The 12,963-nt window shown below is 29.6% G+C and overlaps 2 protein-coding genes across 2 annotated transcripts in view; both read right to left on the reverse strand.

Moving 5' to 3' along the window:
- wb (wing blister) overlaps window positions 1–12,963 on the reverse strand; it is a 199,751-nt gene that overhangs the window by 15,366 nt on the left and 171,422 nt on the right. The window contains exons 13-23 of the mRNA XM_076365013.1: window positions 7,643–7,749; window positions 6,999–7,182; window positions 5,837–6,192; window positions 4,635–4,832; window positions 3,898–4,068; window positions 3,600–3,763; window positions 3,295–3,429; window positions 2,549–2,804; window positions 1,630–1,801; window positions 820–1,041; window positions 76–329 (exon numbers count right to left, since the gene is read on the reverse strand). Coding sequence (XP_076221128.1) covers window positions 76–329; window positions 820–1,041; window positions 1,630–1,801; window positions 2,549–2,804; window positions 3,295–3,429; window positions 3,600–3,763; window positions 3,898–4,068; window positions 4,635–4,832; window positions 5,837–6,192; window positions 6,999–7,182; window positions 7,643–7,749 — 2,219 coding nt within the window. The remainder of the gene's footprint in view (window positions 1–75; window positions 330–819; window positions 1,042–1,629; window positions 1,802–2,548; window positions 2,805–3,294; window positions 3,430–3,599; window positions 3,764–3,897; window positions 4,069–4,634; window positions 4,833–5,836; window positions 6,193–6,998; window positions 7,183–7,642; window positions 7,750–12,963) is intronic.
- Window positions 7,743–12,963, reverse strand: part of LOC143174218 (uncharacterized) — a 69,853-nt gene continuing 64,632 nt past the window's right edge. Inside the window, exon 2 of the mRNA XM_076364560.1 lies at window positions 7,743–7,770. Within this exon, the coding sequence (XP_076220675.1) occupies window positions 7,760–7,770 (11 nt within the window). The 3' untranslated portion in view covers window positions 7,743–7,759. The remainder of the gene's footprint in view (window positions 7,771–12,963) is intronic.

Here is a 12,963-nt window from a genome sequence, read left to right on the forward strand (position 1 = left end):
TAAATGAAATTGTTATATTAAAATGTTTAATAACATATTAAATTTAATAATGAATAATAATAAATTATTACGTACAGTTCTAAGTAATGTTTCCGCGTGCATCATAAGTTTCTTGTATTCGTGCCAGGGAATATTCTTCAGTCTCTGCTTTAAACGATTTTGAAGATCAGTTTCTGCGATAAACGCAGTAGCGTTGGATTCGATGTACGACAGTTCTTCCCATGGTGGTGGAATGTAACCATTAGCTATGTGACTGGTACGATTTGCTAGTTCTTGAGACAACATCTCTACGGTGTCAAGCAATACGCCAGTGCAATTGTCATCGCACGCTAAGGAAATATAATAAAAATAAGGAGGTTAACAAAATAAACAATCATTTTAATGTTCCTTATTCCGATATTTTTTAAATGTGAATTTTGAGTATACATGTTTTACACGTGACTGAATGAAACTTTTTATTTTGTTATTATATTTGTCACGTGTAGAATGTTTTATTGAATAGTAAATGATGTAAATTTATAATATGATGTCAAATTTAAAATAAATTAATTATATACATTCCTTAAAAAAATCTGGATAAATAATTGTTAAATCGTTTGTATAGCTTTACCAAAATTATAAATATTTAGAATAAACAATTTCATTTTATGATATTCTATTTACTAACTATGTAAGGAACAGTTACTTTTATAATTTTAAAATACATTATTATCCACTAGAAAACATTGATTATTAATCGTTGTCCAATTTGCATAGATTTATTAAAACAATAGTAAAATAATAGATGGTTAAATGAATAAATTTCATTTTTTAACTTACATGTGCAAACGTTGTTTATAAAAACATGTCGATACGTTGTGCATTCAGAGCAGTCTCGTCCTGTAGAACCAGGTTTGCATCTGCATTGTCCGGTCTCCATATCGCATTCGTCGCTTACACTCCCAGCAGGACTGCACTTGCACGGTGTGCATTTACCGCCAGGCAGATCCGGAAGTCCGTAATATCCGTAAGAGCATCGTTCGCATTTTCTGCCAGTATAACCTTTGATAATACAAACATTAGTCTATTCTTATCGCTGAATTTATTTAGGTACTCAATTCAGTTGCTTGTTCTTCAAAATAATTAAGGAACCCAATAAACGAAATTATCTTTTCATTGAATTCAAAATATTTTAAATTGTTAAAAAGATCGCGTTTCTAGCACTGATACATTAAACTATGAATGTATGTGTAAAATCATATTCGTCAGATTTACTTAAAAAAGCCTTAAAAATCAAAACTGTTGTTCTGATATAGGATTTATTAGGTTGACAGTAAAACATAAATTTCGTTGATATTTCAATATTTCATCTGCACAGAACGTTCACAATTTCAATAGATGCAATTTTCTTACTAATTCTTTTTAATCTTCAAAAATGTGAATGTATCTTTCAAATATTTTGAATCTTTAAAACGATCTGTAAGCTTTTATGTACTGCCCACTAATATCGAATTTTATCGTTGTTACAACTTTTAATAATTATTTTTAATTCTCAATGTTAACAGACATAAATATGACACTTCTATGGTGAATTATTTTATTTTATAAATATAAATTTAATTTTAAATAAAAAATATAAAAGTTACGTACCAGGTTTACAAACGCAAATGGGTTCAGTGTCAGCGCGGACCATACAGGTGTTTGAAAACCTTTTATCCGTTTGAGGACAAGGGCATGGCATGCAACCACCGAAATCCGGATGTCCGTAAAAACTGTCTGCGCAGACATCACACCTGGGTCCCGCAGTATTCCCGCGACAATTCTGCGACAAGATTTTCAAAGTTCACTAGCTAAATATTTTATATTGGGTCATCCCATAAATAATACGATTTTTTTAATAGCATGCACTACATTTTTAAAGGGTTTACTTATGAAAGGTCTACCAAAAGATTGAAAAGTGCTGTAGATAATGAAGGAGAATATATTTTATATTAAAATTAATTTTTCGAAATAAAAGAAGTAAAAAAACCGTATGATCTATGGGGTAACCCAATATTTTCAACACTTTATTTGTCAAGGAAGAGCTTGAATTTTTATATTTTGAAATCATTTTTATATTTTGAATACAAACATTTATTTAAAAACTTTTTCAAACCCTTTTTTAAGTGTGTTTCCCAAAAATCACTGATCTTTAACTTCAAAAAGTTAATAAACAGCTCTCAGTAAAATTATAAGTAAATGATCACATACTACAAAGGAAAATAATGTAAAACAATTCTAAAAAATATATAGAATTATTGTTTCAAATGTTTCTTTTCCCATTCGAAATATTTTTAATAAAATTTTACCCTACAAAGGAATTCTATTGATAAAATCTCCAACGCAGCAAGTAGACTGGAGATGATTATGCATTTTCCCAAAAATGTATAAAATATCCGACGTATAGTAATTTCTATTTATAATGTTTCTTAGCAAAAATAGTTCTATATTGTAATTTTGTTTCTCCAATTACATTTAAAAAATTTTAATTTTCAGTCTAATAAGATTAAATTACACTAAATGCACCTACCAGACAATGTCCCGTTTCTCTATCGCATATCTCGGATCTTCCGTTACATTGGCAGCGTTTAGCTTGTCCGACGAGATCAATAACTATAGTCGATGTGACAGTTGTGTTTTGATACCACCTGTAATACCCGATGCTTGGATCCTGGCAGGATGTACTGTTGTATTCCGGTGGACATTGGCAAAACTCGACCCCGGTCGCAAATAATGGCGTATGCGTGGGTGTTAATACTGCGACGTCTATGGAAGCTTCGAGTAAACTGTAATATCGAATTGTAAGATGCTAATGGAATAACTAACAAGGAACGGGTTTCACAAAAGGTTATAAACATACGAAATTTAATGTTGATTCTATAAAATTTGTTCAAAATAAATATTTCCTTCTAGTTAAATTCGTATAAAGAATTGTGTTTTTATATATTTCTGCTAAAGGTCTGTTGCGCTCGAAATGTTTTTTGTTTAATATTTTGTTTTAACTATTATTATTAATACTAATACTACTACTGTTAATACTATTGATACTGATAATATTACTATAGTATAATAGTATATTAATACTATTACTATAATTGTACATTTATATTATACAACTTAAACGTAAATAAAAATCAACATTAAATATATAAGCCGTCTTTTTTTTAAAGCGGTATAAGTCTTGGATGCATCATAGAATATAGTATAGTATAGTGATTTTTAGATTGTACATTGGAAAAAATAAAAGAGGATTTATATAAAGGAAATTTCACTTACGTTGCTCTCGAGAATTCCACGTTATCGCAAGCTTTCACGAGAATATGTTGCACGTTCTGCAGTGCTACCATCAGCACTTCCCTCGTGACTTTATAATCTGGTCTATTTTGTAGCTGCCATAAAGATTCGTGAAATCTAAAATGAAAAAAAAAAGTGAAAAATTACATTTTAATATATACTTTAAATAAGTCTTATCAACTCAAAATAGAATTATATTAAATACAATCCACATATAATTTAAAAATATAAATTATAAATTTGTTAAAGAATTTTGAACCTTCATTAAGAAGCTTATTATGTGGTACCTGACTTCGTAGTGATTGTTATTCACGGGTAAAGGTAAATAATATTCCAAAACAATTTTGTTGTTTCCTTGTAATTGCACGACTGGATATTGCAGGGTTGTTCTCAGAGGTATTCCACCTTCTGTTAAAGTTGTAAATCTTAGAAATCCGCCGTAGGAAACGACCTTGAATAATAAGTTACGTTACAGTGTAATTTATTTTTTTCTGTAAAAATTCTTGCAATCTTAAATATAATAAAATTGAATAATTCGTAAAATACTCTTTGTAAGAACAATTTGCTATGAACATGTCCAATTACCTTGTCACCGAGAAAGGGCTCAGGTAACATCCAATAAAGTGGATAATTGTAATACAGATTCGAAGGTATCGTGACATCACCTTCGAAGTCTGGAATCGTCGAAAGTCCATTGGTTACGTTCAAACCGCCGTTAGTAGGAGTCAGAACAATTTGTGATCTATATTTGGAAATCTGCATAGAAAAAGTATTTTGTTTTCAATTTCTGTTTTACTTTTTACCAATGTAAGTAAAACACCTCTTTAACAAATTATATAATATTGAATAATGTCAGTAATTAATCGTTGAATTTATATTATTATCACTATATCAATTTCACATTACATGGCACTCACGAGTAAATACAAGAAAACTAATAGAAGGAAAAGAAAACAATACTTATACAAGTTAATTGTTTCATATTAAACGTTATGTGATCTATGAATATATATCATATATTTTGAATTTTGGATTTCCCTTATATTTGTTACACACACTACTATAAAATAATTCTAAATCATATTAATTCTTCATCCACATGGAAGAATATTTACTGATTACATAAGACCGAAATATACTTGAAAGAATATTAATATTAAGAATAAGAATGTACTTCAAATGTTTGATACATAATTTATTGCTACCAAAAGGATATTACAATCATGTTTATTCAAAGTAATCATGTGATTCGGCATTTGTTTCAGAATCTGCAGTAATTATATTTAAATAATAATAAAAAAGAGTAAAATAATAATACTTACTGTAATATCGTTAATAGTGTCATTTACGTAAAGCGTTCGCGGTCGTGTTAGTCTACGTTGCCCCCAGCCGAAATCAGCTTGCTGGCAAGAAGTTGTTCTTCCAAAGCAGAAGCACTCAGTGCAACCTTTAGGATTGTCCATTGCCAGTCCAAAAGTATTTTCTCGGCATTTATTACACTGTCTTCCCAGTACATGTTCCTAAATCAGAAATCAAAAGTAATCCAATTTGATCACGTGCAAGTAGCCATAAAGAAATTTATTATGCAACTTATTCTATCTTGAAATTATTCATATTTATTTTCTCACGTAAGGAAATTTTTAAACCTATAAATATATAGTAGAATATCAACGATAAGCATAGAGGATTCTTAATCTTTACCATTAACGAAAAAGTAAAACCGAATTCATGGAAAATTGATTAAACACATGTTTGATCTAAAAATATATTATACCATACATTTTTGCAACGAGACTACTATGTTCGCGTTAAATAGTATATATTATTAATTAATATTTTTCTTCTCTTACAAGATTGTATTATCAAATTTTTCATTTTCAGCGAAAACTTAAGTTATCCGATTTAAAGAAGATGGTTTATTCTATGAAGAAAGATCTGCGAAGAAGAATGTATCCTTATAATCTTTATAAGTAAATATAAAACATCTTTACTTTTTGATAATTGTAATATTAACCCTTTTGGACGCGTATCGGCAGATAGCCGCTTATAGTTATTGATTATTTAGACTTTAGATTATTTATCGATTATTTATTTTTGTAATTTTAATAAACATGAATAATAATATAAAAATTGTAGTCTCGCCTGCAAAGAGTTGCCAAAAAGACAATACATTCCACAGCGTAATTAAAGCAGAATTTAATCAGCATAAATATTACTCAACTCTTTGGAATTTAAATTAAATACTAGTCTTCTATTACCAACAATTATAATTTAGACAAACATAGGCATAGAATATGTCTAGAGTTTTTCTCTTTTTTCAATAAATTATTCATAGCAAAGTAGTTGTACCGATGATAGTTAGGAAGTAAATCGTAGGGCAAGGGGTTAAAATATACCCTGTGTTATTCGTCCTGCATTTGACAAGTACGCACTTCATTTTTTTATTTTATTGCGTGCAAACGAGAGATTATTCAAACTAAATTCCACAGTTAACAGGTTAAGGATTAAAGTAGGTATTACTTACCTTGCACAAACACTGTCCTTCGTCGTCGCAGTCACAGGGCCCGTCATCGCACTGCAAGGTACCCGTTAAATCACAACTGCACGGTCGACACCTCGGATAACCGTAGTACCCTTTCGCGCATTTCTCGCATCTGAGACCGTCGTATCCTATTCTGCACGGACATTGTCCTCGAAGATCGCATTGAGACTTCGTAGAACCCAAAGTGCAGTCGCAAGATCTGCAGCCTACTCCTGGGACCAAATCCCAGGAGCCTGGTCTACATCTGTCACAGTGTTCGCCGAATGTCAAGGTTGGACATATGCAACGACCTGTGTCAGGGTCACATATGTGACCAGCTCGCACACACGGGTCGCAAACTGTAAAAGTAGCAGGATTTTTTACCTTATTATATGATTTTACTTGAATTGGATGTCTTTAACCTTAGCATTCCACTTGATTTTATAACCTACTAACTCGAAGACATTTTTATAGCACTTCTGATGAAAATAAGAAAATGTTATATTGTAATATTTCTTAGATTTTTTATTTTCCATTTTAGGAGGAAATTTGCATGTGCAGCAAATGCAATAATCTTAGGGTAGTTTTTTAAAATTTTGATTATTAATTAATCACCATTAAATAATGATCAGTACTTAATACTGTAAATGGTGTCGTAGTGGAGCCTATAGAGTGGAAAAGGTTAATATTCGTTAGATAGTGGATATATTATGTTGGCCAAAGACTATATCTAACGTTCTTTACAATAAGAAAACTTAAGATTGACATTTAATGTACTCGGAAAAATTTTCGAATTCGATTAAATTAAATTTTTAATAATGGAATTTCAAACGAAAAAATTATTAATTTTCTCTGAATTTAATCCGGCACATCATATATTTATTACTTATCTTTGGTTGTTTTTAAACTATTTTTTAAACGTTATTATAGTTAATAATAATGATATTAATAATAATGTACGTATTATAAAGTTTATGAAACTAATACATGAAAAAGAAAGAAACTAATTGCTTTAAAATTTTTTAAAATTACCTTATAAAAATGAAATAATTAATTCGTATTAAACTTAAGGGACTATTTTATAAGAATAGAGTAATCAATTCATGCTAATGTTAAAAAATCTTCTTTATGAAAATAGAGTAATCACGAAGTATAAATTATTCACCTTGACATCCATTTGAAGAAAATCCATAATAACCAGGTAAACAGACATCACATCTTGTTCCACCAACACCTGGCTTACAATAGCACTGTCCTGTAACGTCATGGCAGGAAGAATTGTGCGCACCAAAAGGATCGCACTCGCAAGGAACGCATTCCGCTCCCGATGCGAAACCCCAGAAGCCGGTCTTTAAAATAGCCATGAAAAGATCATTAAAAATTAAATTTATTTGTGGAATAGATTTAAAATTATCTTGTGTAATACTTTATTAATAGTCATGACCAATTGATTTTTATAATTTTCATTTATATCGTCTATTCTTGAAGAATTTTCGAGGAACGAAACTAAAGAAAAAAATATGATAGTTCTTTAGAAAAAGATTGTTATGCTGTCTAATAAATTAAAAGTAAAGAAATAAGAAGGAGAATAAATGAATTATATATTTTATTTTAAAGTAATTAGTAAAATTCATATATATACATATATTATTTTAAATATTAATTATTCTCATACATACTATTCTAAACTAATTAGAAAAATTCAAATGTAAAATGCAAGGAAACAATATTTATAACGCTGTTAATAATAAATACTTGTTATTTAAAATTAATGTTATTTTAAATTATTTTCTTGTAAGTTTCACTCACCAAACACTGGTCGCACTGTCTGCCGGTCACGTTTGGTTTACAATGGCACTGTCCTGTTACGATATCGCAGGCAGTGTTTATTGAACCGAGATTACTACATCGACAACCTGTAAATATTTAAGAAACATCTTCAAGTAATACTATGTATTCTTTTGTCTCTTTTGTTTATAGCTTACAAGTACTCGGACAGAGTATTTTGAACTATGTCAGAGATTTATGTAAGATTATTAATAAACTACAGATTCTTATGCGAATTTACATTTTTATAAGCAAGCATTGTGAAACTCAGATGAAAAACGATTTTATTTCCTGTCTTAAAAAATTAAGTGGATTAAAAATAATATGAAAGAAAAATAAAATTCTGTTAGACTTTCTATGTTTTGTTTTTTGAACTTTTTATTGGTATACTAAAAATTCAGTTTTGTGCTTATAGATATTGTTGATATTTATGTTATTGCTATAGATTAATTATTTAATTTTACAGTTATTATACAAAATTATAAATTTGATATAAACGGTATTGAAATTTCAACATGGTAGAAAAATATGAAGTATTAGTTGAATTTATTAATTCGAAATTTTTATAATTAAATCAGTTTTGAGGTTTTTTTCAGTATTGATATCATTTTTTTTATATATGTCAGATAATTCATAAAAATTCTTTGTTCTTCATGCAAATTAATTTAAAGAAATATAAATTTTTTTATTGTAACGATTGAAATTTAACAATAGGAACTAACTTTTTCATTATTTCATAGTTTTAGTCTCAATTAATACTTGCATAATTAATTTTACTAAGGAAATTTATAAAATGCTTTGACTTTACAATTTAGGAGATCTAATAAAATAATTTAAAGAGAAGTATATGGTGTTGGCTTTGAAAAAATTATAGAGAGTTAAATTACACATTTAACCCTTTGCACTCGATAGGGCTGTTACAGCAAAATTATGAAGTTTAATATGCAATATTAAACTTTGTATAATGCATCAATATGTGAAACATTTAAATAAAATGCCTTTGTTCTTTAATTTGCATATTTTCCACATCTTATTAAGGAATATTAAATATTTCTAGTAAAGATCATTTAAGTTTGAAGGGTTAAATCAATTTAATATTACTTATACACATGAAATGATTTGTATCATTGGACTCGAAAAAGAAAAAGAAAAAAATATTTCTTTTCGATCGTAACTATGAATGGTATTAAGGACAGTCTTACAAGTTAGGCAACAATACGTATATGCATCTACATAAATCGAGATTGATATCTGATCAATTCGAACCTTAGTCACGTACTGCTATCGTTGTTGATGCGTGATCAATCGCATTTCGCAATTAGCAATGTCGCCAAGACGTATACAGCATTGTATTCAAACGATGTAAACCTTTGTTGGCACTTTCACGGTTGCTGCCTCCGAGTGAAACGAAACGAAATATTCAATAAGGAATTCATGTAAGGTAGGCATAAATTGCAAACAACTACTATGAATGTCAGGCCAATTTTAGGTGGCTATGAACAATGAAAACAGGTTTCGATTTTTCGTAATGCGTTCGTACTTTTTATGTGACCCAGATATTTAGCATAACGTAAACATTATTTACGATAAGAGCAGTCTAATGCGAAACGAGAATTGGTTTGATAAAACTTCTGAATAATTATAATAAATTATAGTATGTTATCTTCATGAGTCACGAATTGGTGTTTATTGACATTTTCCTTTGTTTCAGAGAATAGTATGTGTCTCTAAAGTTCTAAATTTTCAACACTTTGTACAACTGCACTGTCGGTCAAGAGTTTGGAACCACTTGATACGTAACAACACAAATTAAATATTATACATCTTATAAATATATAAAATAAAATACCAAAAATTATATATCTTTATACTTGACTAATATACATATGACCACGTTCCTTTATGATGCACAAAAATTCCCCAATGAAAGTTGTTCACTAAAAAAGAGTTTGTTTTTACTGTATTGATATAGAATACAGTTGCAATACGTTGTGCTTTCATTAACTCTGCGCACTAGAATTTCTTTCGCGATTGTGTTCGTTAAAATCACTTTATTGTTAATAATTGAATAGAAATAAAAGAGAATTCTACAATCTTCCTATACCCACAGTTACTTTGAATATAGAAAAATAATATTAAATTTCAATGAAGAAAACTGAATATTATTTATTTCTTTGCTTAATCTATTTAAAATCTTTGCAACAAGTTTGACATGATATCATAAGGCAAAGAGTTAACACTAGAACTACTAGATGAATTAAAATGACTATCACTCTACAATTTTAAACTCATTTCTAAATATTAGTTAAACTTCACCTCAATTTAACTAAAATTCAACCCAAATCATAAATAAATTGCAAAATATTAAATACATAATATCAAAATTATTTCTGTATATATCTCAAAAACTAAGATTGAGCGACAGTAACATGTATAGAAAGAAAGTTGCTCAAAATTATGCCCTTAACGACATATTTCAAGGTCATTATAATTAAACCTGCGTCCATTAAATCCTACGTCAATCATTGTTTCTTACATTTATTTGTAGAGCAATGTAAATTTCAATTTATTTCGAAAGAGCATCTTCTATTTTCATTTCGTTGAATTTATTTCCAACACACTAAGTTACACTTGCTATAATCGCACGCTACCCTATCAAGCAAATAAAAATACCAGTTATATTTGTATTTTCATAATCCGACCGCGACTTTCCATTAGCTCTGAAGAAATTATGAAATCTGCTTTACCATAAAACGGAATTTCATCAGCGACGGAGTATGATTCGCAAAAAGCTTCGCAAAGTATAACTATTTATCGTAAACATGCAACGATAATAATCACGATGCACAGTCAGAGAATGCTTCGAAGCAATACGATAAATCAGTCTGCCGTTGAAGTTCGCATCTAGCGTAAGGCAAAACGGGTGGAGGGGGATAAAAAAGGAATTACAAGCAGCGTAAGTATGGCCATACTTTTAAATAGATAAGGTGTCCCGCGGCGAAATTTATTTTCAGCGGCCATTCCACGAAATCGTAAAAACCGGATGATTAACAATAAAACCGGGCTCTGTGCGTATGCGTTCCATTTATTTTATCGTTGTAATATCAATTCACAGCTTCCTCGCGCGACGGCATAAAACACAAGAAATTTTTAATCATCGCCGGGCAGAAGGAGTTAAGGGCTCGTTACAACGAATATGACACCCAAGAAAAGGCATGATTAATTCGGGCAACCATGACGCTTGAGGTGGCTCGTTCCTTGTTGGAAAGAAACAATACAGTAGATCCCTGTACAATGCGATTTAAAAATTCCTTGTTACAGCGATTTTGCGTTTACGAGTCTAGCATTAGCCTTGAACACTAAAATTACCGAGTAGCTAAATTGCCATTTCGAAATTCCTCTATGGAAATTCCAAGATCGCATCTACTGAGACTTTAATTGATTTACAGTTTAGTTTCCTTAATAATTGCTCTTAATAACTGTTACATTTCTAATAATTGCAAACAGAAGAAATTATGAATGGCTCATTTTGGCTCGTCTGGTAGTTTCAGTCTTAACCCTTTCAAGCTTTGTGGTGTGCTAACAATACCACTTTTTAAACTTCTAATATTACCACCGCCCTATTTCAAAGATACTTTACTAGTTATTAGACATGCATTTATAAATCACCTTGTATACTTATTCCTATTGTTCATTGATCGGACACGAAATACAGGTCAAGCTTTTCGTAAGAAATACAGCTAATTATTAATTTAATATAAAATACAATGCAAGAAATAACATTGTAAATAATAAGAACAAAAAATGCTCGTTCTCAATTTTTTTAACAAAAACGGAATAGAACAGGTGTTCTTTTTCATTTGAAGATACTGGTCATTCGATAGGATTAAAGATAGGATTAAGTTCAATATGTAGGTACCTACGAATCGGAATCAATTTCAATAACCGAGTCTCATTTTATGAGTTTCGATTACTATTCTAAAGCAATAAAGTTTCAATGAGTATACCTCTAATGTGATCATTTTCTACAAATTGGTTTCGAACTCTAGCATGAATATCTATAGGTTTCGGAAATGTATTTATGAGTTATTTGATGTTCGAAAATTTGAATGTTTATCAAGTAATATACGGATTCTATGTACGAGTGAGATGTGGATAACTGATGTTATTGGACCTTTAATGTGTTTCGGTTACTGAGAACTAAAGTAGTTATAAGCAGAAGCCTATCGTACGTTATAGGCTGTGAAATGTAGTCATAAAATTTTGAATCTACTTGGATAGGTTTCAAGTATAATTGAAAGAATATACTTACTGTTTACACTTTTGTTAAAGCACAAAGAGTTCGAACTTATTTCGTCTACATTCAACATTCTTTAATCCTTAGCATTTGAGAGTAGTATTGACTCTACTGTTAATGCGACGACTTTAGTATAAATAAATAAGTAAATGTGAAAGAAAATAAAAATTATAGTTTTATGCGAGAGATGGATGACCTGTACCATAAGAACAATTGATATTATTCTGTAGTCTTACAAACGTCTTGTAAAACTATTATAAATATAACGTTTATCTAACAATAAGTAAATAAGTAAATAAGTAAATAAGTAAATAAGTAAATAAGTAAATAAGTAAATAAGTAAATAAGTAAATAAGTAAATAAGTAAATAAGTAAATAAGTAAATAAGTAAATAAGTAAATAAGTAAATAAGTAAATAAGTAAATAAGTAAATAAGTAAATAAGTAAATAAGTAAATAAGTAAATAAGTAAATAAGTAAATAAGTAAATAAGTAAATAAGTAAATAAGTAAATAAGTAAATAAGTAAATAAGTAAATAAGTAAATAAGTAAATAAGTAAATAAGTAAATAAGTAAATAAGTAAATAAGTAAATATATTCGACTAACAAGAATCCATTCAACTACTAATACTAATTAAATATATATTCAAAGCAGTTTGAATAATTCCCAACTTCGTGGTCTCTCCCTTCCCCACTTTTCTCGAGCCATCAAGTAACCACTGCCTGTTTGCAGTTCTAGTTCGAGTTTCAAATCGTTCGAGCGTCGCGAAATATATTCAAACATCGCGAGTCTAGCATAGGTTCTATATAACACGTTTGAATAGCTTGAATACCTATCACTAAGTAGTCGTAACGTGTGCTTCCAGACCATCTTCAGAAGTGAACCATACGATCGTGATAATGTGTACTACGGTCGGAGCGTAAATAATAATCTCACATCTCTAATCTCGCACGGCATTCAACTGTGCGGTTGCTGATAAATGAATGACTCTTGTTACAAAGGGATC

The sequence above is a fragment of the Nomia melanderi genome, chromosome 2 (assembly GCF_051020985.1).
Source record: "Nomia melanderi isolate GNS246 chromosome 2, iyNomMela1, whole genome shotgun sequence".
Classification (NCBI taxonomy): domain Eukaryota; kingdom Metazoa; phylum Arthropoda; class Insecta; order Hymenoptera; family Halictidae; genus Nomia; species Nomia melanderi.